Source organism: Trachurus japonicus, chromosome 16, assembly GCF_045865225.1.
Source record: "Trachurus japonicus isolate A0001 chromosome 16, Traja_1.0".
NCBI classification, from domain to species: Eukaryota; Metazoa; Chordata; class Actinopteri; order Carangiformes; family Carangidae; genus Trachurus; species Trachurus japonicus.
Genome location: NC_140922.1, coordinates 35,176,448 through 35,202,969, shown reverse-complemented (window position 1 = coordinate 35,202,969; position 26,522 = coordinate 35,176,448). Strand labels below are relative to the sequence as shown.

Genomic DNA, 26,522 nt, shown 5'->3' with positions numbered 1-26,522 from the left:
TTTTACATATCCTGTCTTTGCCCCCCTCCCCCCCCCCACAGAGCCGAGCTCCCAGAATCCATTGCTCTGGCTCGCTCGAAGCCGTCCGGCAGCATGAAGCACCTGTTGCTGGCTCACCTGAGGAAGCTGCTGACGCTCGGCCCCGCCCACCAGAGGGAGCTCCGCCTCCCGGTCTGACCTCACACAGCAGCCGGCCATCAGCCAGGATGATGATGATGATGATGATGATGATGAAGATGAAGGTGATGATGAAGGTGCTGACACCAGATGGCGCCGTAGGGTCCAGACGGTGACGGAGGCACCAACACCTTGACGACCACAGGCTCCGCCCCCTCAGCGGAATGTGGGCGGGGCCTCGATCAGAGTTTTGGACGCTTGTAGCTGCAAGTTCATTAAAATGTTAATTAATTAAAGGGATAGTATCATTTTTTTAAAGCGGGGTTGTATGATCTACAAATAGCCCCTAAGTACTTTAATTGCAGTAGAAGACTCTCTGCACTCCTCCCGTTAACAACGCCAGCCCATAATAGCCCTGCCCAGAGATTTACAACATACAGTGTTGTGAACAGACCCAAAGAAACGGCCTATTTTCACGGCCTAAAAGAAGTTCTACCTGAAAAAAAAAAGGGCTGGCGTTGCTAACGGGAGGAGTGCATAGAGTCTTCTACAGCAATTAAAGTACTTAGGGGCTATTTTTAGATCATACAACCCCACTTTAAAAAAATGATACTATCCCTTTAAAGTTCAGGTTTGATTATTAACCGTCTGCTCATTGTTTTTAATGTCAACGTTTGTTTTTTTAAGCAGATGAATAAGTTAAAAAATAAGATTGAATCAACGGTTTTATCTTCAGTATCAATAAGTTGTAGCTAATCACGGATCGTTTAGAGATAATTAGCAGCGTTTCTTCTTTTTCTTCTCTTTGTTGACGTTGTTTCATGTGAACTCGTTTAGAAACAAGCTGCTGCAGCTGTTCACATCTGATCACTTTGGATCAATAAATCAATACGAAGGTGAAAGTTTGTTTCCAGATTGTGTGCTAAGCTAAACTAAACTAAGCTGAGCTAAAATAAACTAATCTAAGCTAAGCTAAACTAAGCTAAGCTAAGCTAAGCTAAACTAAGCTAAACTAAGCTAGCTATATCCTGACAGATGTTAAACTAATGATGATGATGACGAAGATGTTTGTTTATATTTTTGTTCATAGATGATTTTTGTCTTTTTTTCTGAAATAAATTTGAAAAAAATAATTTCAAGCTTCAGTTTCTGTGGTTGTATGTTTGTTTGTTTATTGGTTATTAGTCGTCAAAACAACAACACACTCCTCCTGAAGCATCCTCCATTGCGATGTGAGAACTCTTTTACAGGAGAGAAGGTAGCAGCCATGTACAATCAGTCCATACAAGATATAAAATAAACAATAAAACAAAACCCAGATACTCACACACAGTTCATACGAGAACCTAACTGTATTCTTTTATAACTATAAAGTAGTGAATCGAAATTTGTCCGGAAGATGAAAAAATAAGAAAATAATAAGTAGGAAAAAATCCACACAATAAAAATAGTGCTCGGTGCGATTGCCCCGTGGCCCTAATAATTATTAAGTAGCTCCCCTAAAAATTCAAATATCGTCGTGTTTTTAGGAGTAAAATGTTGTATAAGAGCCCGAAATCTCCACTTCAGCAGCACTTACAGACACCAAACCTTCCAGTTTGATCCCTTTCTATATTCTGAAGGTTTTTACAGAGGGGATTGTTGATATATCATTCATAGCCTGATTTATACAACATTTTACTCCTAAAAACACAACCAACTTGAATTTTTAGGGCTGGTGACAGTATTTTCTCATTTACAGAGTGATAAAGAGAGATATCCAAAATCCCCTCTGTAAAAACTTCTGACTCTAGTATGTCAACAAAATAAAACAAGAATTTTGAAAGTGGCTTTTATCCATTGTTCAGATTTCGGAAATGCAAATTAGCGCATATTTAATGAGATATTGCCTCATTTACATATTTAAACATACAATTTGACAAAACTTGTAATACAAAAAATATTTGTCTTAATGTAAGTGATAAACTTGGGAAGTTTCATGGTGATATCTGTTAGTTAAAAATTTTAATATAAGTCTTAAATAGTTCTATCTTCCGACAGCAATCACTTCTATAGAGTGTTTGGTCTGAAACACGGGTCTGTCAGTCACTCTGCTCTGCTCTGAGCCCAGGAGAAAACTTTCCTTGTATCCTACAACCTTTATCCAATGAGGAGAGAGAACGGCATAAAGGGGCGGTCCTCTCTGTGTGTGCAGCCAAGGGATGCGCCTGAATGTGGTGACGTAGGTACGAGGGCGAGGACTGCTAACTCCATCTGCTGACAAGAAGTTAGCCAAAACCACCGGATCGCTTACTTCTGCTTTAACACAATTCACAAAACCAGACACCCAAACTGCAAAATAGCTTGTATATCCATCCAAAATGCACGAAGCACTGCACATGAAGCAACCACAACTGTAAAAACCAAACAACCAAAAAAATTTACTTGCACTGTCTCAGGTTTTAAGGGCAAAACGCCTCAGTTTAGGGTCAGTCTGTAACCGTCATGCTGGAGTATTTGTTTGTTCATTTTACTTATGGAAATGACAAGAAATGGACTTTGACTTCATGCAGCAACATGGACGTTTTCAAAAACTATAAACAACCTTTTGCACCGTATGTGGCACCAACTTCTGTCCCATCATGGACTAATAGAGAAGGTCAAACATCTCAGGAGGTAGCAGAAGTAGCAGACTCCGCTCCTTCACCTCCTCTCCTTTCTGCACTACACAAGAAAGAACCACAACCCTGTAAAAAAAAAAAAAAGTGGTAACACTTTACAATAAGGTACACAAAATTAGAGTGGTTACTCATTTTGATGTCTCACTTTACTTTAGGGAACACAAAAAGAGTAACTAATGATTGAGTAATAGTTAGTTCCTCATTAGTTCCTCAGTAACTACTCTAATTTTGTGTATCTTATTGTAAAGTGTTACCAAAAAAGTATCTAACTAAGTAACTTTTATGCAGAAAATTTTTTAAACAAGCCACTTTTTACTTTTACTTGAGTAGAATATTTCAGTAGCCTACTCTTTCCACTTCTTGAGTCAAATAACGGCGCATTTTATTGTCAGTAACGGTAACGGCGTTGTAACGGGGGAAACAGTAACTTTTTTGATTATTGTTACTGAAAGAAGTAGCGCCGTTAGTAACGCTGTTTATTTGTAACGCTGTTATTCCCATCACTGTTCTGGAAACAGTGAGTTTGACTTTTTTTTTTCTTTTTTTTAAACTTTTTTTAACTGACCCACTCTGATCAGATCTGACAGGTCTGAACTTTAACTTTTAATGATGAGTGAATGAAACATCTGGATTTAAACACACACCTGAAACACCTGAGTACAGAAGCTTTTTTATTTATTTATTTTTATTTAGCCTTTATTTAACCAGGTAAAAAGACCCGTTGAGATCGAGATCTCATTTTCAAGGGTGACCTGGCCAAGAGGGCAGCAGCACACGTCGTCAGCATTATGAAAATACAAAATACATTACAATATTACATTATAATAAATAGGGCCATAATACAGTAGGGGTTAAAACAAAAGTGCAAGGAGCATCATAGGGGTCATGGTGACAAGGTTGGTCAGCAAAGGCACCGCTCAATTGATTTTTGTTGTCGGACCTTTAGGAAGTGATGAAAAACATTAAAACGAAAAACAAGCTGTGTTCTGAACAACAACAGCAGCAGCAGCAGCAGCAGCAGAGTGGGCGGAGTTACGTAACACACAGGACGTCAAAGGTCGTCTCAAATATTAATTAGAGAGCCGCCTCGTCTCCTGCTGATGGATCAGCTTTTAATCTGCTCCGTTAATGAAAACCAGCAGGAAGCAACACACCTGATGGTAACACACACACACACATTACAACGCAGAGGCCCCATTCTTTCATGATTAAATAGTTTCACTGCCTTTATTTAACATTGTTTATTAATACATTAAAGGGAGAACAGGGCTCACTTTTCTTCGTAACAAAAAGACACACCAAAACACATCCAAATACCTCCATGCTGCTCGTCTGTAATGTCCCTTTTGTATTGAAGCCCCAACATGAGAAATTGTTCCAAAAAAAAAAAAAAAGTCTATGTTTTAAGCTTGTTTGTAGCGGAAGCTCCCAGTGTCTCAGTTCACTGCTCTTCCTGTGTCAATGCAAATCGCCCAGTTCACGGCTCCGCAAATCGCGCGAGATTCCAGCAGAGCAACACTGGGAGCTTCCGCTGCAAACAAGCTTAAAACATAGACTTATTTAATTTTTTTCGGAACAATTTCTCATGTCGGCTCAAGTAAAGGTGTAGAACCACCTTAAAGGTGAATAAAAGAAACAGATGGCACCTGAATGACCTACAGGAGTGTCACAGGAAAGGGTCTGAAAACGTTTGTTCCGGTGATATTTCTTTCTTTAAACTTAACTCTTTTTATTGAAGGTTTTTTAGATGAGGACTATAGTACATATAGTTTAGAAGAAGAATAAAAAGACAAAATGTTTAAGGCAGGGTATACCTTATTCAACTCACATACACAATCAGCGAAATAAATAATAAAAAGACTCTTATAAAGAAAGAAATGAGAAAATACAAAAAACAAAACAAAACAAAACAAAAAACAATGTAGTTATTCCATATGTCCAAAGACATTATATCAAAATGTGCGTATAACACATTGCTATAGAATATGTTCAGGTGATGTTTCAGTTTTTCTTTTTAATTAATTTGTAAAAACTTGGACAGTTTGTGCTGTCATGATGGAGTGTGATTTGAATTGAATTTCTTTCTTTTTCTTTTTCGTTTTTTTCTCTTTAGGCCTTTTTAAATTGGCGACAGGTTTCACTTCTTCACTTTATTTCTTTTATACGCTTTTGATATAATTCAAATTTTACGACGTTTAGGACTGTTCTTATCAAGTTTGGTTGTGCTGTACACTGTACATTGTTGTTGTGTTAGTTGTACCGTCACTGGTCACAAGGTTCATGTACCTGTCTGTCCCATCACATGCCTTCTTGGACAATCACTGGAACATGTCAAATCAAGCTCTACACACTACTTTATGAATCTAGGCTTTCTCTCTGCAAAGAGAATTATCCTTATGAATTGGAAGCAACACAAACTCTCATGTTTTACATTATAGGAATGGATTAGAGACTATTTGGCCCTGTTAAGCATGGAACGCGCCTCCAACTTGCTCTTTGACTATGACACGAACACTCAAGGACACTGGGACATTACGCTACAATGTAATACATCAGTGCACAGACAGAGGTATGGTTGGATATGTACATTGCAGTGCCATGCAGCAGACTTGTCATTCCTTTTGCATTGTTTTATTATGATGTTGAAAATCAATTAAAAAAAAATATATATATATATATATATAAAAAAGTAAGTTGTACTGTCACTGAAAAATCAAATTTCCCCTGGAGGCAGGTCCGGCCGCTGGCATAAACACTGGGTTGTTTAGGGCCACAGCCGTTAGGTGGGGGGCCACATGATCAGAAAGGTACCGGGGTTCATCAAGTCATTTAAACATCCTGAGGTCTGCACGTGCAGCTATGAGCTTTATATGTAATGTGAAGTCAATATTCAGCTTCTTTATTTCACATTTGAGACATTTGGTGAAAACAGAACGGCAGAATGACAACATTTGTGCTCAAAAAACAATCTTACAAAATGTCATTTTAGACTTGTTTTCTACACTTACTGTATCTATTACTGTATTCATATCCTATTTCAAGCACCAAAACAGTTCATTCTCATGACTGAAGGAGTGTTTTCACAAGGGATTTGACATTTTTCAAAAAGCAGACCTCAAATTTCCAGCTTTTGGCCTAAATTATTTCTTTCTACAGTGTTCTAGGACAAACTGGCCTCAGTGTGCTTACAGCGGAGGTTCTAATATTTAGACATAAAACACTTGAGTATTGTTACATCTGCAAGTATCTTAAAAAGATACATTTAAGAAAATATGTAAAAGTTGAGAAAATGGCCTCAAACCTCAGAGGGATAAACACGTCTGTATTCAGTTTTAACCAGTGATTTGGTGTTTGTGTTTAGAGTGCAGGGCCACAAACAAAAACCTGGTTTAGGGGGCCACCAACATCCTAGGGCCGGCCCTACCTGGAGGGACAATAAAGCTCTGATTGATGTATAGATTGATGATGAAAAGAATTAATTTGTTCTATTTTAACATAAAGCTGCTAAATAACAAGTGGTGGTCTGAATACTTTCCGTACCCACTACACTCTGACCCGTTGACCCCGTGACCCTGACAGCGTCAGACCTGGAGACGCGGCGTTCCTTTGTGAGAAACAACAAAGCGTTGTATGTAATGCAGTGATCAGTCAGGATTACAGAGCAGCAGCAGCAGGAAACTCCACACACACACACACACGAAGCTGCTAATCACAGATAAGCTGCTGACTGATGCAGACTCACACTGTTGGATACGGTTTTGTTTTTCACCGTCACATCAACCTGGTCGTGATGTTTCTCACCCAAGGAGGAGGAAGGAATGCTGCATTCATGGACCCGGGAAAAAAATGACTTCCCTTTTCGTCACTCTCGTTTTCACAGACGTATCAATACTTTATTCTTCTGCACAATGTGTGTATGTGCGCATGTTGTGCTTGTGTTCATTGTGGTTTAGTGTTTAGTGTTTCTCACAAAGACGGCAATGAGAACTCACCTACGGAAAACACAACACACAAAGACACAAACGTGCAACAAATTCAATGAACTGCTTCATCACTGTGACGACACACAAGCTGCAGAAACACCCAACAAAACAGGAAGTGTTTCTAGGGACACGATACAGTGGAGGGACCGGTCAGAATGAAGTGAGGGACCGGTCACGATAAAGCGATGACCGACGACCAAAAAATGTTCAAAACGAGGAGCGCTACGTGGACTTCTTTCTCAAAACTAGAGGTGCTTTTTGGAGAGGGATCCAAGGGATGTGGAAAAACAAAGAAAAACTCAAAGGCACTCTCTTGAGTTAATAAAAATGAAGTGAGTGGGTATGTGTGGGGGAAATGGAGGTGGGAGGGGGGGTGTGTGTGTTGTATTTCGAGTCCCTGAGAAACGTCATCTCATTTTGTCTACATTACACTGGAATGGAGCAAATTGATAAAATAAAGAGCTTTGACCTTTGAAATGCCTTTAATTAATCTGGCATTGTCACACTGACATGTTTAAAATGACTACGACGCGTTTCGGCATCAAGCCTTCATCAGGGAGTCAAACAAGGGACCAGTCACAATAAATGGTAAATGGTAAATGGTCTGTATTTATAGCACTTTACTATACCTGTAACGATACCCAAAGTGCTTTACATCATACATCGCATTCACCCATCCACACCAGTATCATCCGGCTGCGGACACAAATGGGCGTTCCTTTCGTTAGGGGGGTTCCCGTTCTCGCAGCTAGGAACGCCCCCTTCTTCTTCGCCTACCCACGCTTGTCTACATCCGGGTTAATATCTGGGTTAACATAGCAACATCCGCTAGAGTTATTTCGTTAGCTAGTTATTTTTTCTCGAATGTTTTTCAGAGTGTTAAGGTTAGGTTTAGGGTAAGGTTATAGTCTACTTGCCAACAATGAGTACCCGGAAATGTTGAGTACCCCAAAGTTTTATGTTAGAAATAGATAGTATGGGTCCCCAGTATTCAGAAACTGTCGGATGCTAACTTATATATATTGGGAAATTAGCATAATTGACATAATTAGCATAAATTAGCATAATTGCCTATATGGGCAATATTTCAACAAAATTGACTTGGCTGATCTGGGCAATATTGGAGTGGTTTTAGGGGTTATTGATGATGCCGAATCCATTTCTGACATTTTCAAAATTCAAAATGGCTGTCTAAACCGGAAGTGACCAGATTTGAACTGCCAGTGGGCCGATTTTGATGGATTTTAAGCAAAATCTTAAGTTTTAGAGGATGCTGGTTGGACATATAACTCATGTATTTTAAGTAATATATAGTATGGGTCCCCAGCATTCAGAAACTGCCGGATGCTAACTTGTATATAGTGAACAATTAGCATAATTGACATAATTAGCATACATTAGCATAATTGCTATGGGCAATATTCCAACAACTGCTTGGCTGATCTGGGCAATATTAGTGTGGTTTTATAGGTTATTGATGATGCTGAATCAATTTCTGACATTTTCAAAATTCAAAATGGCTGTCTAAACCGGAAGTGACCATATTTTGAAATCCATCAAAATCGGCCCACTGGCGGTTAAAATCTGGTCACTTCCGGTTTAGACAGCCATTTTGAATTTTGAAAATGTCAGAAATGGATTCAGCATCATCAATAACCCCTAAAACCACTCCAATATTGCCCAGATCAGCCAAGTCAATTTTGTTGAAATATTGCCCATATAGGCAATTATGCTAATTTATGCTAATTATGTATGTTATGCTAATTGCCCAATATATATAAGTTAGCATCCGGCAGTTTCTGAATACTGGGGACCCATACTATATATTTCTAACATAAAACTTTGGGGTACTCAACATTTCCGGGTTCACAATGGGGCCCTATGGGCTGGCAAGTAGACTATTAAGGGTTAGGGCCACTTAAGTTGGAGAAGTGGGAGGTCGGACTAATGGACACAAAAACAAAGAAATGTATGGTCAGAGAAATGGGTAATGGGTTAGCCGGACAGACGCCATGCGCCCGAGCATCAGCTGATAATGAGTGAGAAGTCACAGAGAACTAACTTATGACATGAGGAGCAAAGAGAGGCTGAAAAAAGACCTTCTAAACTCCGCTGAGTTGGTTGCCCTCTTCATAAACATTACGGTGTTTTTTATTTTTATTTTTTAAATAAAAGCCGAGCAGCTAACTAGCCTGACGCTGTCCACAGTGAAACAGCTGGACACAGCTGGTTGGTTAAAGGGCAACAGGTGACTGACAGGAAGTCAGTGCAGGTTTGAAGCAGCAAATATTAATCAAGATTAGCATAAACGTGAAGTTCACACAGAGTTGTGTAAACATCCCATAATAAAACTGGTAAAACAAGATATTCTTTTCTACTTTCATGCCAGTGACATTTTCAAAAACAAAGTATTTTTATAATGTTGTGTTGTGACTTCTGTTGTTGTAAATTATTTTAAAAAACCTAAACAAATCTATAAACATTACACTTATATATATTGATATTGTTAATTTGTTGTTTTAAAATGTTTTTATACTTATTGTTGGTTTTATTGGTTTCTTTCCATTAATATAGCTGTTATTATTGATTATTATCATCAGTAATGGGTGGACCAACCCATGCTGACATATTTGAAAGAAAGATCAATTAATATATATAAATATGACAAATAAATAGATAATAAATGTACATAAAATAAAACACACATCGGTTTTCATCAGTAACTTGTGTAAAATCTTCCGCCCTCTGAATAAAGACTTCACCATGTACAAATATGTATATAAAACAAAGATATGTAGGATCATGTAGGCTACAACACATTATTATTAGAGAAAAAAAATATAAATACATGTTGTTTGGTGAGATATATTGCACAGACCAACATTAAAATGATAATAACTCAAGATAAAACATTAAACATGATTTTAATGTAAATATATTTATACTTTATTTATTTAGTTTTTCTTTTCTTTTCCCTTTTTAGTGTTTACTTGAACCTAATTCATCTGTACCAGTTCTCTTCTTTTGTCTCGCTTTCTTTTCTCACCTCTTTTTGTTTATTTATTTATTTATTTAGTGCTGTTATCATTACTACTACTTTTATTTTTACTACCAACATCTTCCCTGTTTTTTTCATCTTTTTCCTTTCTTTCTTTTTTTTGTTTTATTATTTCTCTACCTTGCACATTAAGGTATGTGATTATTATTTCTTGACTGTGCTTCAATTATTTGTTAGATCAAGGTGAGGTCGTGTTAGAAGCCTTTCTGGTTTCAGACCTCACCTGTACATTTCTTTTTCATATCTTTCTTACTAGTAAGAGAGATAAGTAAATGTTTTGTTTTATTTTTTTATGTGCAAATAAATAAAAGTCTAAAGTCTAAAAGTCTAAAAGTTTGTTGTAGTAACTGAACTGAGGTGAATAAGAGAGAAAACAGCTCCCATGCTTTGTTACCGTCATGGCCCCGCCCACTACACTTTCCCCGCTCGCTGATTGGTTTTATTGGTTTCTTTACATTAATATAGCTATTATTATCGATTATAATTATCAGTAATGTGTGGACCAACGCCATGCTGACATATTTGAAAGAAAGATCAATTAATATGAAAATAAATATATAATAAATGTACATAAAATAAAACAAACATGTTTTCATCAGTAACTTGTGTAAAATCTTCTGTCCTCTGAATAAAGACTTCACTATGTATAAATATGTATATAAAACAAAGATATGTAGGATCATGTTATGTAGGCTACAACACATTATTTAAATAGAGAAAAAAAATATATGTAACATGTTGTTTGGTCAGATATATTGCACAGACCAACATTAAAATGATAACTTTAGTTATTTTCTTTTCTTTTACTTTTATTTGCTCTTGCTTTTAACTCTGTTTTTAGTGTTTTGTTTGTTTTTATTCTGTTTTATGCTTCTTTTTTTAATGTTTTGTCTTTATGTAAAGCACACTGAGTTGCCTTGGTATGAAATGCGCTGTATAAATAAAGATGCCTTGCCTTGCCTTGCCTAATAACTCAAGATAAAACATTAAACATTATTTAAATGTAAATATATTTATATTTTATGATGTTAAAGTTTGTTGTAGTAACTGAACTGAGGTGAATAAGAGAGAAAACAGCTCCCATGCTTTGTTACCGTCGTGGCCCCGCCCACTACACTTCCCCCCGCTCGCTGATTGGTTGGTTTCTTTACATTAATATAGCTGTTATTGATTATAATTATCAGTAATGGGTGGACCAATGCCATGCTGACATATTTGAAAGAAAGATAAATTAATATATATAAATGTGAAAATAAATAGATAATAAATGTACATAACATAAAACAAACATCAGTTTTCATCAGATCAGTAACTTGTGTAAAATCTTCTGTCCTCCATTACAGTTTATAAAATGACAGTAACATAAGACATACAACTTTTTATTGCTCACACGTGGGAAATTCACTTGCAACAGTAGAACTGAAGTACAGGACACGTAAAGAAGTAATAAATACTTGTACTACAAAAATATGTAGGCTACTGTTATTGTATTTAGAGAAAAAAAAACTATATATTATCATTTTAATGTTTGTCTGTGCAATAAGGGGATATTGCACAGACAAATATTAAAATGATGATAACTCAAGATAAAACATTAAAAATTATTTAAAACATTATTTAAATGTAAATATATTTATACTTTATGATGTTTAAGTTTGTTGTAGTAGCTGAACTGAGGTGAATATGACAGAAAACAGCTCCCATGGCCATGCTTTGTTACCGTCATGGCCCCGCCCACTACACTTTCCTCGCTCGCTGATTGGCTGCAGCGAACCGAGCGCCGCCTCCTCATTGGAGGACCGCGCTGTCAGTCAAACAAACCGGTGTGGGCGGGGCCAGCAGCTGCCTGGAGGAGTTGATATAGTCCAGAGCAGTTGTGAGTGAAGAAGTGGCGGTGACAAGAAAGAAGAGCAGCTGTGAAACAAGAAGAAAGACGAATAAAAAAAAGGAGGAGAAGAAGGAGGAGAAGACGGATACTACCGGTGGTCTCCTCTCACTCACAGCCGGATGAAGTAGCTGCTCCTCGGTCACAGAGACGCAGCCTGAGCCGCGGACATGGCGGAGGACCAGAGCGAGCAGATGAGACCGCTCCTCACATCTGTAAGTCTGGTTACCTGCTGCTGGTTGTTAGCCTCCTTCTCCTCCTCCTTCCTCTCCTCCTTCTCCTTCTTCTTTCTAAGATGGAGTCCGCTGTCACTACTAAACTAAAGTAAAGTAAAGTAAATTGTCAGTTTTAGCGGCGGGAAACCACGTTAGTTTAGAGCCAGGAAGTGAACTGACTGACGATGCTCGTGAGGTGAGAGACCCCTTCAGGGAACCTCGGTACAAAACAAACACAAACAACAGACAGGCAGTGTTGTGCTAGTTACTGAAAAATAGTAACTAATTACTTTATCAAAAAAGTAACTCAGTTACTTAGAACAAAAAATAATGTGTTACTTACTGGTAAAGTAACTTTTTCGTTACTTTAAAGGGACAACGAGGAAAATATTCTTTCTTGTCAAGAATTTTTTCATTCATCAAAAATTAAAATCAGAGGTTTGAGGACAATCACATACCGTTGTAGTTCCGACCATAAACGGCGATTCGGCGATTCTCATGGCCCGTCGGGCAGCTCCCGCGACACCGAAAGTAAGGAAATGCCGGTCGGCTCGCCCAGTATTTCCACTGTCCTTCTTGCGCCGGTCCAAGAATTTCACGGTGCGCGGAGGCTCATGGTAAATGTAGTATGAAAACACTTCACTTTTCTAAAACTCCTCGTTGTCCCTTTAAAACGTTTTTTTTTTCCAATGCTCCCATTAAAGGGACAACGAGGAGTTTTGTTAAAGCGAAGTGTTTTCACTACATTTATGAGCCTCCGCACCGTGAAATTCTTTGACCGGCGCAAGACAGACTCATGTTTTCATTCATCAAGAATTAAAGTCAGAGGTTGGAAGACGATCACATACCGTCGTAGTTCCCACCATAAACGGAGATTCGGCGGCGTTATTCTCATGACTCGCCACGAAACCGAAAGTAAAGAAACGCTGGTCGGCTCGCCCAGCATTTCCACCACCACTAATAATAACAAAATAACCATAGAGACAAAACCATAGATTTATCTAAAATGGACCATTAACAAGTGGTAACGGAGATTCATCCACATTAATATCAGACTTTTTTATAACCAAATAGAAACTCCTCGTTGTCCCTTTAAAACAAAAAGTAACGTGTTTCTGAGAAAGTAACTTTTTCGTTACTTTAAAGGGACAACGAGGAGTTTCTATTTGGTTATAAAAAGTCTGATATTAATGTGGATGAATCTACGTTACCACTTGTTAATGGGTCCATTTTCTATAAATCTATGGTTTTGTCTCTATGGTTATTTTGTTATTATTAGTGGTGGTGGAAATGCTGGGCGAGCCAACCAGCGTTTCTTTACTTTCGGTTTCGTGGCGAGTCATGAGAATAACGCCGCCGAATCTCCGTTTATGGTGGGAACTACGACGGTATGTGATCGTCTTCCAACCTCTGACTTTAATTCTTGATGAATGAAAACATTCTTGGCAAGACGTCCGTATTGCGCCGGTCCAAGAATTTCACCTTGCGCGCGGAGGCTCATGGTAATTGTAGTGTGAAAACACTTCGCTTTCTAAAACTCCTCGTTGTCCCTTTAAAACGTTTTTTTTTTTTTTTTCCAATGCTCCCATTAAATAAAGGTTGATTGAATTCCCCTCTAGCCGTCATTTCAGTCACTAAAATGTTATGGGAAGTGTGTGCAGGAACGGAGTAACGCAGCGCTTGGTAATACGAGAGAGTTACTGAATTTAAAATTTTCATTTCCATGTTTCGCACGTTCTGTGTCATAAACTGTAAACTGTTTTCTTGTCTGTAACAACATCTCTGTCCGTCCTGGGTGAGGGATCCCTCCTCTGTTGCTCACCCTGAGGTTTCTCCTGGTTTTCCCTGTTAAAAGGGTTTTCCATGGAGTTTTTCCTCAGTGGATGTGAGGGGTCAGAGGTCAGATGATGTTGTTATGATGGGATGTGAAGCCCTTTGAGACAAACTGGTGGTAAAAACGGGCTATACAATTACAGGTATCAGTTACCGTGGAGACGTGACAGGGCCAGGTTGAAAAACTTTATTGACAATCCTCGTTGAACATGTCACCCATTTTTTTCTCCACTGTTTATTGATGAGCTGGTGATTTTCAGTGACTCGTCCTGCTCATTGATTGATTGATTGATTATTGATTATTGATTATTGGTGATCGATGTGTCTGAACTGATTGAAGATGGTTTGTGTGAGTGAAGATGTGTCACTCTGGGTCTTTTCTCTGTGACCACACGGAGCTGCGGTCCAGGTAATAACCAATCAATAATCTATATATTCGGATCTTCTGCTGCTATAAGAATCAGTCTTCTCCTTCTTTTCCTCCTCTTCATCCTTCTTCTTCCTCTTCTGCTCCTCTTCCTTCTTTTTCTCCTCCTCCTCCTCCTCCTCCTCCTCCTGTTGTTGATCTCTTCAGACTCAGTCATGTTGCAGCTTGACAGAAATGTCTCTCAATGTTTCTGGTTCGACCAGAAATGTGATGTCGCTGCTCCTCCTCCTCCTCCTCCTCCTGTCTCCCCAGACTAAAACATGATTATTAATGTATACTAGGGATGTCACAATTACTTGTTTTCACAATTAATGGCGGTATTAAATGCCACAATTAATTAATCGTAAAGATTCCTAAATACCGTCACCTTCCGAAAACGATTCTGTTGGAACTGTATCGGCAGATGTGGCGCCAAAGTAAATGTAAATGCACAGATACTGGTCCATTTATCCAACGTAACACTGAATTAGTAGGAATTTAAATGTTAGCTTGTCATTTGTAATTTTAAAACATGATTAAAATAAACTTAAACATTTGGTATCAATGGCAATTAATGACTTAAATATTTCAAACACTTCCCCCGGGGGATTAATAACTGGTCCTTTATTTAGAGATTAGTAATGTGATTACATTTTGACTATATTTTATTTTATTTTACACATTCATAGTGTTGTGAAATTTATTAATGCATAATAATCGTGATAATCGTAATAATGTGATAATTTCTCTGACAATGATCGTACCAAGAACATCTATAATCGTGACGTCACTAATGAATATTGATGATTATTATTTGGGGAAAGTGTCGACTGCTGCTCTGGGGTTCGGCTGCAGTCGGTTTGTGTGTGTGTCTCTGTAGTTGTACCTTGTGTGTGTGTGTGTGTGTGTGTGTGTGTGTGTGTGTGTGTGTGTGTGTGTGAACCTGCTGCTTCCTGTCTGCGGATGCTCCATGGAAACTGAGGTGAAACTTTTCACTTTCTCCGTTCAAACGGATCCAATCTGTCAACAAAGTGATCAACACAGAGTCTGTGTGTGTGTGTGTGTGTGTGTCTGTGTGTGCGTGTGTCTGTGTGTCTGTGTGTTGCTGCAGCAGCTCATTGTTTGGTGCAGGTGGAGGAGGAAGTCGCCCCTCCACAATAAAACAACATTTATTAGAGTATTTGATCATTGAATGTGGTCACATGGATGTAAACACACACACACACACACACACACAAGTTGTTTATTCCTGGTTGTGTGTGTGTATGTGAGACAACATGAGTCTCTGTGACTCATGATGATGTCATCCAGAGGCGACCAATCAGATCTGTGCGAGCTCATTTTCCCTGTAACCTGTCATCTGATCAATCAGCTGATCGATTGGTGATCGGCTTTGTCTTGCTGCAAACTGTTGTTTTTATATCAAGCTTTAAAGGTACATTGTGTAAGAATATAGGTTGTATATCTCAAGCAACTCAGTCGTATTTTTCATGCTGCATTCACCTGAAATTGGGCAGACGGCAGACGGACGACAGCTACACGTAACGGCATAAACAAGCCTCTATGTAAACAAGTGGTCCGTCAGCACGAGGCTAAACTGTTTGACTCCGGCTTTACTCCGGTTTGACTCCGGTTTGACTCCGGCTTTACTCCGGCTTTACTCCTGTTTGACTCCGGCTTTACTCCTGTTTGACTCCGGCTTTACTCCGGCTTTACTCCGGTTTGACTCCGGCTTTACTCCGGTTTGACTCTGGCTTTACTCCTGTTTGACTCCGGCTTTACTCCGGCTTTACTCCGGTTTGACTCCGGCTTTACTCCTGTTTGACTCCGGCTTTACTCCTGTTTGACTCCGGCTTTACTCCGGCTTTACTCCGGTTTGACTCCGGCTTTACTCCGGTTTGACTCTGGCTTTACTCCTGTTTGACTCCGGCTTTACTCTGGCTTTACTCCGGCTTTACTCCGGTTTGACTCCGGCTCTACTCCGGTTTGAATCCGGCTTTACTCCGGCTTTACTCTGGCTTTACTCCGGCTTTACTCCGGTTTGACTCCGGCTCTACTCCTGTTTGACTCCGGCTTTACTCCGGCTTTACTCCGGCTTTACTCCTGTTTGACTCCGGCTTTACTCCGGCTTTATTCCGGTTTGACTCCGGCTTTACTCCGGTTTGACTCCGGTTTGACTCTGGCTTGACTCCGGCTTTACTCTGGCTTTACTCTGGCTTTGCTCCGGCTTTACTCCGGCTTTACTCCTGTTTGACTCCGGCTTTACTCCGGTTTGACTCTGGCTTTACTCCGGCTTTACTCCGGCTTTACTCCGGTTTGACTGTGGCTTTACTCCGGCTTTACTCCTGTTTGACTCCGGCTTTACTCCGGCTTTACTCCTGTTTGACTCCGGTTTGACTGTGGCTTTACTCCGGTTTGACTCCTGTTTGACTCTGGCTTTACTCCGGCTTTACTCCGGTTTGACTCCGGCTTTACTCCGGTTTGACTCCTGTTTGACTCCGGCTTTACTCCGGTTTGACTCCGGCTTTACTCCTGTTTGACTCCGGCTTTACTCCGGTTTGACTCCTGTTTGACTCCGGCTTTACTCCGGTTTGACTCCGGCTTTACTCCGGTTTGACTCCGGCTTTACTCCGGTTTGACTCCGGCTTTACTCCGGTTTGACTCCTGTTTGACTCCGGCTTTACTCCGGCTCAACTCCGGCCGAACTCTGGCTTTATTCCGGCTTTACTCCGTCCCACAGCTTATGTGTTCACAGTTATTAAGTTATTAATATATATTAATATAGTTATTAATTAAGTTTTTAAGTTATTAAAGTAACAACAAACCATATAATATAATTTAGTCTCGATAAAACCAACAAATCAAACTAAATAAATGAAATAAAACAAAACAGCAACCAGTGACGGTTTGATGTGAGTCGTCGTCCGAGGTCACGACCTCCTGTTTGGTCCCAGTTTGAACCGGACACTGTGGGAGCTCATCGCTGCGTTCTGATTGGCTGACGTCACCGTTAGCAAGTCTGACCTGACGTGACCTGTGTGTGTGTGTGTGTTTGTGAATTTTCCCACAGTGTGTTCAGTAAAGGAGCGTCTGGTCCAGATGTTCTCCCAGCTGCAGGGACAGTGTGTGTACGTGCTGTTTAACTTCCTCTAATACGTGTTAATTCTATTTTTAACTTGTATTTTCCTTGATGGAAATGAACAATGTGTCTTTATTTTCATCACTGATCGATCGATTGATTCACTAATCACCTCAAAACCGATTAGTTGATTAATTGATCTCAGAATCGATAGAAAATGAGTGTTCAGATGATTGATTAGTCTCTATTCTCTGTTTTTATTCAAAACTCAACATCAATCTGACTGAAAACCGATCAACAGTTTGATCAATAGTTTGATTTTCTATCGTGTGACGTTGAGAAGCTGCAGAAAGTTGAAACAGAAAAAAAAAACTTGAAAAACTAAACAAACAAACAAACACAATCGCAGGAAGAGAAATCACAGCAGGTGACTTTTATTTTGGCGGTTCAGACCGACTTCCTGCCATGAATGGGTTTATTGTCGCTCGGCACCAATAAAAATGAGTTGCGAGCAGATTGTGTTGATCTAGCACGAGTGTGTGTATTTGTTCAGATCTTTATCAGTATGACGTGTGTGTGTGTGTGTGTGTGAGAGAGAGAGACCACCTGCACCTGCCGCAGATTTTCAAAATAAAAGCTGCTCTCTCGTCGGTTTCAGGTGTTTCTGTGTAGAAACTAGTTCACTGTGAAGTCGTTTCCTCTCTTTGTCGCATCAGCTGTGTTTCCACGTCACTGTGTGTGTTGTGGTTGTTGTGTCTTTACAGAGGAAACACATACACAGCTGCTGTCTGAATGTATCAGAGTTGAATTAAGATCTTTGGTCAAATATCAAAATAACAAAATATAACATGTCGCAGATTTCAGAATAAAACACTCACAGAAACCAAATCCTGCAAAGTTGTTCTCCATTAAGATTCATATTTCTTAAAAAAACTACCCGTTATTACTCAACCGTTCCACTTCAGACTGGTAGTACTCGACCTCAGGATGACACTCAGAAAAAATCAGGCCAATCTGATGTGGAATTTCAGAATAAAAGCCCTCTGAACTTCCATATTTCACTCATTAGGATTCATATTTCTGAAATCTCTGAAGGAGTTTTAATACAAAGATCTACCTTTATTTTGAAGGAGCTTTAATGCAAAGATCTACCTTTATTCTGAAGGAGCTTTAATACAAACATCTACCTTTATTCTGAAGGAGCTTTAATACAAACATCTACCTTTATTCTGAAGGAGCTTTAATACAAATATCTACCTTTATTCTGAAGGAGCTTTAACACGAACATCTACCTTTATTCTGAAGGAGCTTTAATACAAACATCTACCTTTATTCTGAAGGAGCTTTAATACAAATATCTACCTTTATTCTGAAGGAGCTTTAACACGAACATCTACCTTATACGGTAGTTAAAGTTTTTCTTTTGAGCCTGAGGCTGAGTGGAGTTGTGTGTGTGTGTGTGTGTTGGAACAGAAGAGGAAATGTAAAACCTCGTCTGTCATGTGTTTTATGTGTGTGTGTGTGTGTGTTGTAGCTTGTTGCTGTTTCTCATTAGGATTCCTGAGGCTCAGTCAGAGGAGTGTGTGTGTGTGTGTGTGTGTGTGTGTGTGTGTGTAATCATCTGCTGTTTACTGAGGGAAAAAGTAAAACTGGAAACAACATGAGGAGCCAACATGGCCGCCCACGCTCACAGATAACTGGACATGAATCCTGACCGCGGTCCGTTCTCTGTCTGCTGCTGCACTCCGTTGGTTTATACCTCTGCTTTTATTTTGAAAAGCTCTCCTTGTTGGTTCTGAATCAGACTCTTTAACTGGACCCAGGACCTGGTGATCTGGACTGGACTGGATCTTGATCCGGACTTCTTGGTCCTGGACTTTATCTTCAGACTTCAGAGTTTTGATCCTGGACTTGGATTTGACTTGTAGCACGTGACTCTGGTCTGAACCAGGGTTATTATAGGTCACTAAAACTAAGATTAAAACGAAGACTAGCAGTGAAAAAGTCATTTAAACTGAAATAAGAATAAAATTGCATTGCAGAATGCAGTAAAGTCAGATCACAGCAGCTTAGTTGTAGTTTTCTTTGGGGCCCGACCGATTTATCGGCGAGCCAATTAAATCGGCCGATTATAGCCCGTTTGAGAATAATCCGTAATCGGCCAAAACTCGCCGATTGTCGCCGATATTTTTAGAGATAAAATGCAGGGAATAAGACTTGGTTTTACTTTGAAAAGATTCGCCCCTTTGAAAAGATCCCTTGACATTACCGTAGGCTAGAGCTGCAACAACTGATCGATTAATCAAACAATAATCATTTATTAAATTAATCGTCAACTATTCTGATAATCTAATAATCAGTTTGAGTCGTTTTTTAAAGAAAAAAAAAGTCCAGATTCTCTGATTCCAGCTTCTTCAATGTGAATATTTCTGGTTTCTTTGTTCCATTACGACAATAAACTGAGTCTCTCTTTGGTTTGTGGACAAAACAAGACATTTGAGGACGATGTCGTCTGCTGGTTTTACAACATTTTTCAACGTTTTATTGACCAAACAACTAATGGGTTAATCGTTTAAACAACCGACAGATAAATCAGTAATGAAAATAATGGTTAGTTGCAGCTCTAATGTGTGAACTGTTGCTGCTCTCGGTGGTTTTGGTCACACTCCTCCTCCTCCTCCTCCTCCAGCAGCCGGATCACTGGACCAACACACACTAACACACACTCTGCTATAAATACATGGACCAGAGCCCAGAGTCCAACTGTGTGTGTGTGTGTCTGTGTGTGTGTGTGATACTGACTGACGGGCTGCAGGTCCAGATCTCTGCTCTGCTGTCTGAACACACACACACGCTGCGTTTACTCACGTCTCCTCTGGACACGTCTTCTCTCTCTGGACTCGTCTCTTTTCTCTGGACTCGTCTCTTTTCTCCTCTGGACTCGTCTCTTTTCTCTGGACTCGTCTCTTTTCTTCTCTTTTCTCGTCTCTTTTCTCTGGACTCGTCTCTTTTCCCTCCGTCTTCTGTTTCTGGACTCTGAGGAGTTTTGTTTTGAAGACGGCGGTATTTGGACGATGGGAGACTTCTGGGGAGACATCGCCAGTCAGAGGGTGAACCGAGCCGTGACGACGGTGGGCAGCCTGACACACACACACACACACACACACACACACACACATAGAGAGACACACACACACACACACATAGACACACACAGATATGCGGTGAGTTAAACTTCATCAAACATTTGAGGAAATGAGACGGTAAAACAGGAAACGGCTCAGTGATAGAAGTGAAGTGAAATGTGCAAAACAAAACACACACACAGACACACACACAGACACAACATCCTGCCTCTGCAAATACGATCTGTTGTGATGTTGATCTGTTCACGACTTCAACACTGTTGTTGTTGCCTGACAGAGAAATATTAAAGGGATAGTTCACCCAAAATTTAAATTTCACGCATCTACTCACCCTCATGTCGACTAAGGGCTGGGAGAAGTTTCAGAGTCCTCCGTCTTGTATTGAAGCCCCGAAATGCGAAATTGTCCCAAAAAAAAACTTAAATAAGTCTTTATTTCAAGCTTGTTTGTAGCGGAAGCTTCTCTTCCCAGTTCGTCCAAACTTGACAAACCGGGAAGAGGAGCTTCGAGAAGCTTCCGCTACAAACAAGCTTGAAATATAGACTTATTTAATTTTCTTTCGGGACAATTTCGCATTTCGGGGCTTCAATACAAGACGGACATTACATACGAGCAGCATGGAGGTATTTGGATGTTTTTTGGTGTGTCTTTTTGTTACGAAGACAGTTGGTATCCATTTGCAACCGTTAGGAGCTTCTTGCGGGATTTTGAAATCTCGTTAAGATAGGGCATACATGGGCATTTTACGGCCCGCGGGCCAGACCCGGCCCGCATGCCGTCTCAATCCGGCCCGCGAGCCGAAGTGCGAGCCGAACTGTTATTATGACCCGATTGCTTTTATTACGTTGATGCGCACTAATCAGCTGTTTGAAACAGTGACAGCCCTGTTAGATCAGGAGCCTGCACATCGCAGACAGAAAGTAACAACGTAACCTCCTCCAGGTAGAAGATCTCCTGCAGGACAGGCTGCTCAGTCTCTTTCTCTGTCAGACACCAGAGCTCCGACGGAGGAGGGAGAGGAGCCGCTCTGGTGCAGCTTTTCTCCACAGCGGAGTTTCTGACCACCGGGACCGGGCCGGTGTTTCACAACCCTCCGTCAGCCGAATCATAATTGCTGACGGTTACAAAGCCCCATCACGGCACCTAATTATTAGCAATCTGTGATTAAAAGAGCATTTTATGAGATCGCTGGGTTTTCTGACGTGATCGACCATATGACTGATTGTAGCCACGTGCGTCTGAAGCCTCCATCCACCAATGGCTACGCTTGTAATCAAATCAGTCTTTTTTTTTCATGTTGGTGCTGTTAGGCAGCAGCAAAGGAGTATTGTGTTTCTTCGTAAATAAAAGGTTATCTACACAAATAGAACAGTCTCACTGAATCAGAACTGAAAAGGATCTGAGTGCTTAATTATAATATTCAGGTGTCTGTGAACATTATTAATTGGTGCAGTCATTTATGGTCAGTAAGTTTTGTTAAAACAATCTGCCTTGAGTCCATATTTATATCATAATACAGCATGTTTCTTCACTGATCTGTGATGGATATAAGTTGAAAATGCGATTACATGATTGTGGGCTGTCAGCCTATTGTAATGCAATCATTTCCACCAAATATATGTAGTTATATAGGCTAATATATAATTATATATAATTCAGCAATAAATATTTGATGTTTCAATTTGATTTCGAATCGTGTGGCCCTTCACTCACTTTATCGGAGTCAGTGTGGCCCTCTGGAAAAAATAATTGCCCACCCCTGAGATAGGGGGAAAAAATTACTCCCAAAAAAGAAAAAAATATTACTCTGAAAAACAGAAAAAAGATATTACTAAAAAAAACTGAAAACAAACATTACTTTGAAAAACAGGAAAAAATATGACTCAGAAAAACAGACAAAATATTACAAAAAAACCCTGAAAAAAATATTACTTTGAAAAATGGAAAAGAATATTACTCATAAAAACAGACAAAATATTAATAAAAAATTAAAAAAAACAGAAAAAGAATATTACTTTGGAAAATGGAAAAATATATTACTCATAAAAATAGAAAAAATATTACTAAAAAAACCCAGGAAAAATATGACTCTGAAAAATGGAAAAAAAAATATGACTCAGAAAAACAGACAAAATATAAAAAAAAACTGAAAAAAATATTACTTTGAAAAATGGAAGAAAAGATAAATATTAGGGCTGTCAAACGATTAATTTTTCTAATCGCGATTAATCGCATTTTTTCCATAGTTAACTCGCGATTAATCTCTATTAAAAATATTATATATGGCGCTTTGGACTTTCAACCCTCCAAAGTGTTATAATCTCTAGACAAACAACTTTTAGACCAGACCTAGCAGGCCTAGTACCTAATCATAACACATGATGCATGAAACTCACACAGAATTGAAACGAATTGCATCCAGTGGAAATTGCCCTTTACTTTGCTACGTCTCTGCCTGGCCATGTGCATTTGTTGACAACAAAGCCGTCAAAAAATCAATGGATGGAGCTGTGGATATATGTTAGACTGTGTATATTTGTGTAGCAACCAACTTGAAGGTGCCTTACCGCCACCTACTGGACTGGAGGTCCCACACTCCAGTCCTCCAGTCCAGCAGACAGAGGACAAAATGGGCCGCGATTAACCGCGATTAAAAAATTTAATCGCGTTAATTTTTTTAATTAATCTAATCGCGATTAACGCGTTAACTCTGACAGCCCTAATAAATATTACAATTTTTTTTTGAAAAATACTCATAAAAACAGACAAAATATTACAAAAAAACCCCAGAAAATAATATTACTTTGAAAAATGAAAAAAATAATTACTCAGAAAAACAGAGAGTTTAATGTCTCTTTTTAAAGTGAATGCAATACGCTTCCATAAACTATATATAAATGATATTTATAAACTACATAATATGTAAGTATATAAACGTAGGTCTAGAAGTCGTTGAGCAGCTTCAGGTCGTTTCTACAGTTGATGAATGAGAAAAACGAACTCTTTGATCCTGTGTTTATGAACTGGATTCATCTCATAGCGTTCCTGTGTGTAGGTCACACACACACACACACACACACACACACACACACACACACACACACACACACGGAGCAGAGCATCATGGGACGTCGGGTTCTGCTCCGTGTGTGTGAAACCTGACCCAGAAACCAGAACCAGCACCAGATTCCTGCAAGGCGACTTTTATTTTTAGAAACTTGAAGCTGAATGTTTTCATCCTGATCCAGGATCAGGATTCAGGGTTTTTTTTAATAATATTTTGTCTGTTTTTATGAGTAATATTTTTTATTCCATTTTTCAAAGTAATATTTTTTTTCAGTTTTTTTTTAGTAATATTTAGCATATTTGCACATTATATAGTTTATATCATGTACAGTATATATAGTTTTATTATGGAAGTGCATTGCATTCACTTTAAAAAGAGAAATTAAACGCTCTGTTTTTCATTTTTCAAAGTAATATTTTTTTTCTGTTTTTTTTTGTAATATTTTGTCTGTTTTTATGAGTAATATTTTTTTCCATTTTTCAAAGTAATATTTTTTTCAGTTATTTAATAATATCTTTTTTTTCTGTTTTTATGAGTAATATTTTTTCTTTTTTATATCGATTTCTTATATCGATTTCTCCAATATATCTTTCATGAATGATGTGGAACTTGGTTATATTTGATTAATATTTGATTATTTCACACAAATGTATCAATTTTTACACATTTTCTTTGATTTCATCTTCTGCTGTTGGGGTCGCCGTTTCCCGTTTCTCCAGATTTTGTGCGTCCGGCGAGGTCGGAGGTTTAGGTTAGGTCACATTCTCCCGCCAAATTTGTTTTCTATAAATCCCAAACGTTGCTAACAAGTGGCGTACGTAGCGTTTCTAGCTGAGGCTCCAGGTCTGGTTCAGTCTGGTTGTTTGTTTTTCTGCATTGTGACTTCTTTTTAAAAGCCGGAACTGAAACGAAGCAGACCATGGCTGTTTTCGAAACCGCTCTAGCGCTGTAATTATGTCACTTTATTAAAGCAGAAGTAAGTGATATATTTGTGTTAATCTAAGTCTTAAATAGTTGTATCTTCCGACAGCAATCACTTCTATAGAGTGTTTGGTCTGAAACACGGGTCTGTCAGTCACTCTGCTCTGCTCTGAGCCCAGGAGAAAACTTTCCTTGTATCCTACAACCTTTATCCAATGAGGAGAGAGAACGGCATAAAGGGGCAGTCCTCTCTGTGTGTGCAGCCAAGGGACGCCGTGAATGTGGCGACGTAGGGACGAGGACTGTTATGGTGCGTTCAAGGAAACTCGTAACTCGTGTTTTTCCGACCTGTGAAGTGGTACCAGTTCGATCTGGTACGAGTTCACGGGTCAGAAGTTACGAGTGGCCGTTATAGTGACTTTCACAGGTAAAACAGGTCGGAGAAACACGAGTGGGTTGCCTGGAACGCTACAAAGTGGTAAGTTGTGACTTGAAGCTGTAATTTACGGTTTCAAAAGCCTGCCTGGAACGCAGCATTAGCCAAAACCACCGGACCACTTACTTCTGCTTTAAGTTTTAATATTTTTTCATGTGAGAAAGTAGCTGTTTAGATCCCAAATATACGGCCAGTTTATCCAAACGACGGTGGTTTAGAAGTTTGCTCCAGAGCTGCTCGGCCGGCCAACCTCCGTCCTCATCCCGGGGGAGAAAACCATCGCTAATTAACTTACCCGCAGGTTTTTAGAGGTTTACCACCGGCTGGTTAAATTATTTTCAGGAGATAAATGTTGGTCTCATTGATGAAATCTAACAGCTGTATCAGTAGCATTAGTTAGTCTGAATGTTAAGTGAAGCTTCCTGTGTGTATTGGACAGAAGAGCAGCGCTGCCTCGGGGCTCTGGAGCCTACGGACAGAAATCACCACATTTACAAAAAATAAATAAATATTTTACAATGAACCGATCAGTCTGCATTAAGTTTTATTTTATTAAACTATAGTTACGGTACACGGCAAAGATACTTCACTACCGTCTGTGGTTACGGTTAGACGTCAGGGGAGCATTGCATTGTGGGATAGAGTACACAACGTAGGCTGGTCAGATACTGGAGATATTTTCCGAATCAGTATGACATACTGTAGATTTAGCTTTTGTTTGCATACTACTACATACTACATTTTGGCCAAATCAGTACGTACTAGCAGTGTAGTATGCGGTTTTGAATACAGCCCATGTTTTATTTTGAAAAGCTCCAGAGGAATGTGTCGGTGGCTCCTGATTGGCTCGTCAGCCTGGAGCGTCATCACCTGTGTGACATGATGATGAACTTCCTGTCGAGGGTTTTTCTGACCTTTAGATCGCTGGCGGCTCCGCCCACGTGTGTCCACTTCCTGTTGTCCTGCTGGTCGTCATGGCAACGAGGTCGCGCGCGTGTGTGTGTGTGTGAGTGTGTTCACCAGAGTGTGAAATCTACATTAACCCTGACAGACCGGATGGACACACACACACACACAGTCTCTGGAGGGTTGGATGAGGTCATCGACTCAGTGGGCGGGGCTTCCTGAGGAGGGTTATTATTATTATGGTTATTGATGAATTGATTAAGGTGATTATTGATTTGATCGCTCTACATCGTTTTCTTCGTGTGTGTGTGTGTGTGTGTAACTTTAATCCCTATTGGTTTACATCAGTGTTCATAGCTACAGTGAGGATTAGTGTGTGTGTGTGTGTGGTCTCCGTCCAGCTGTCAGACCACTTCCTGTTCACATCACTCTTCTCTTCTCTTCTCTTCTCTTCTCTTCTCTTCTCTTCTCTTCTCTTCTCTTCTCTTCTCTTCTCTTCTCTTCTCTTCTCTTCTCCTCTATCCTTTTCTCTCCTCTCCTCTTCTCTTCTCTTCTCTTCTCTTCTCTTCTCTTCTCTTCTCTTCTCTTCTCTTCTCTTCTCTTCTCTTCTCTTCTCTTCTCCTCTCCTCTCTTCTCTTCTCTTCTCTTCTCTTCTCTTCTCTTCTCTTCTCTTCTCTTCTCTTCTCTTCTCTTCTCTTCTCCTCTATCCTTTTCTCTCCTCTTCTCTTCTCTTCTCTTCTCTTCTCTTCTCTTCTCTTCTCTTCTCTTCTCTTCTCTTCTCTTCTCTTCTGTCCTTTTCTCTTCTCTTCT

General features: G+C 39.5%; 2 protein-coding genes and 1 long non-coding RNA gene across 3 annotated transcripts in view; all 3 read left to right on the top strand.

The window, feature by feature from the left end:
* Positions 1-185, top strand: part of LOC146972788 (uncharacterized) — a 4,532-nt gene extending 4,347 nt beyond the window's left edge. The window contains exon 3 of the mRNA XM_085803445.1: positions 42-185. Within this exon, the coding sequence (XP_085659571.1) occupies positions 42-177 (136 nt within the window). The 3' untranslated portion in view covers positions 178-185. The remainder of the gene's footprint in view (positions 1-41) is intronic.
* A 21-nt stretch (positions 186-206) lies between these two features.
* LOC146972787 (uncharacterized) lies at positions 207-1,207 on the top strand. Its single transcript, XR_015037956.1, has 3 exons — positions 207-419; positions 749-1,034; positions 1,100-1,207. It is a non-coding gene; the product is annotated as an uncharacterized LOC146972787 (long non-coding RNA).
* An 18,917-nt stretch (positions 1,208-20,124) lies between these two features.
* The window catches only part of LOC146972785 (sodium bicarbonate cotransporter 3-like), a 79,084-nt gene continuing 72,686 nt past the window's right edge, over positions 20,125-26,522 (top strand). The window contains exon 1 of the mRNA XM_085803179.1: positions 20,125-20,367. Within this exon, the coding sequence (XP_085659305.1) occupies positions 20,311-20,367 (57 nt within the window). The 5' untranslated portion in view covers positions 20,125-20,310. The remainder of the gene's footprint in view (positions 20,368-26,522) is intronic.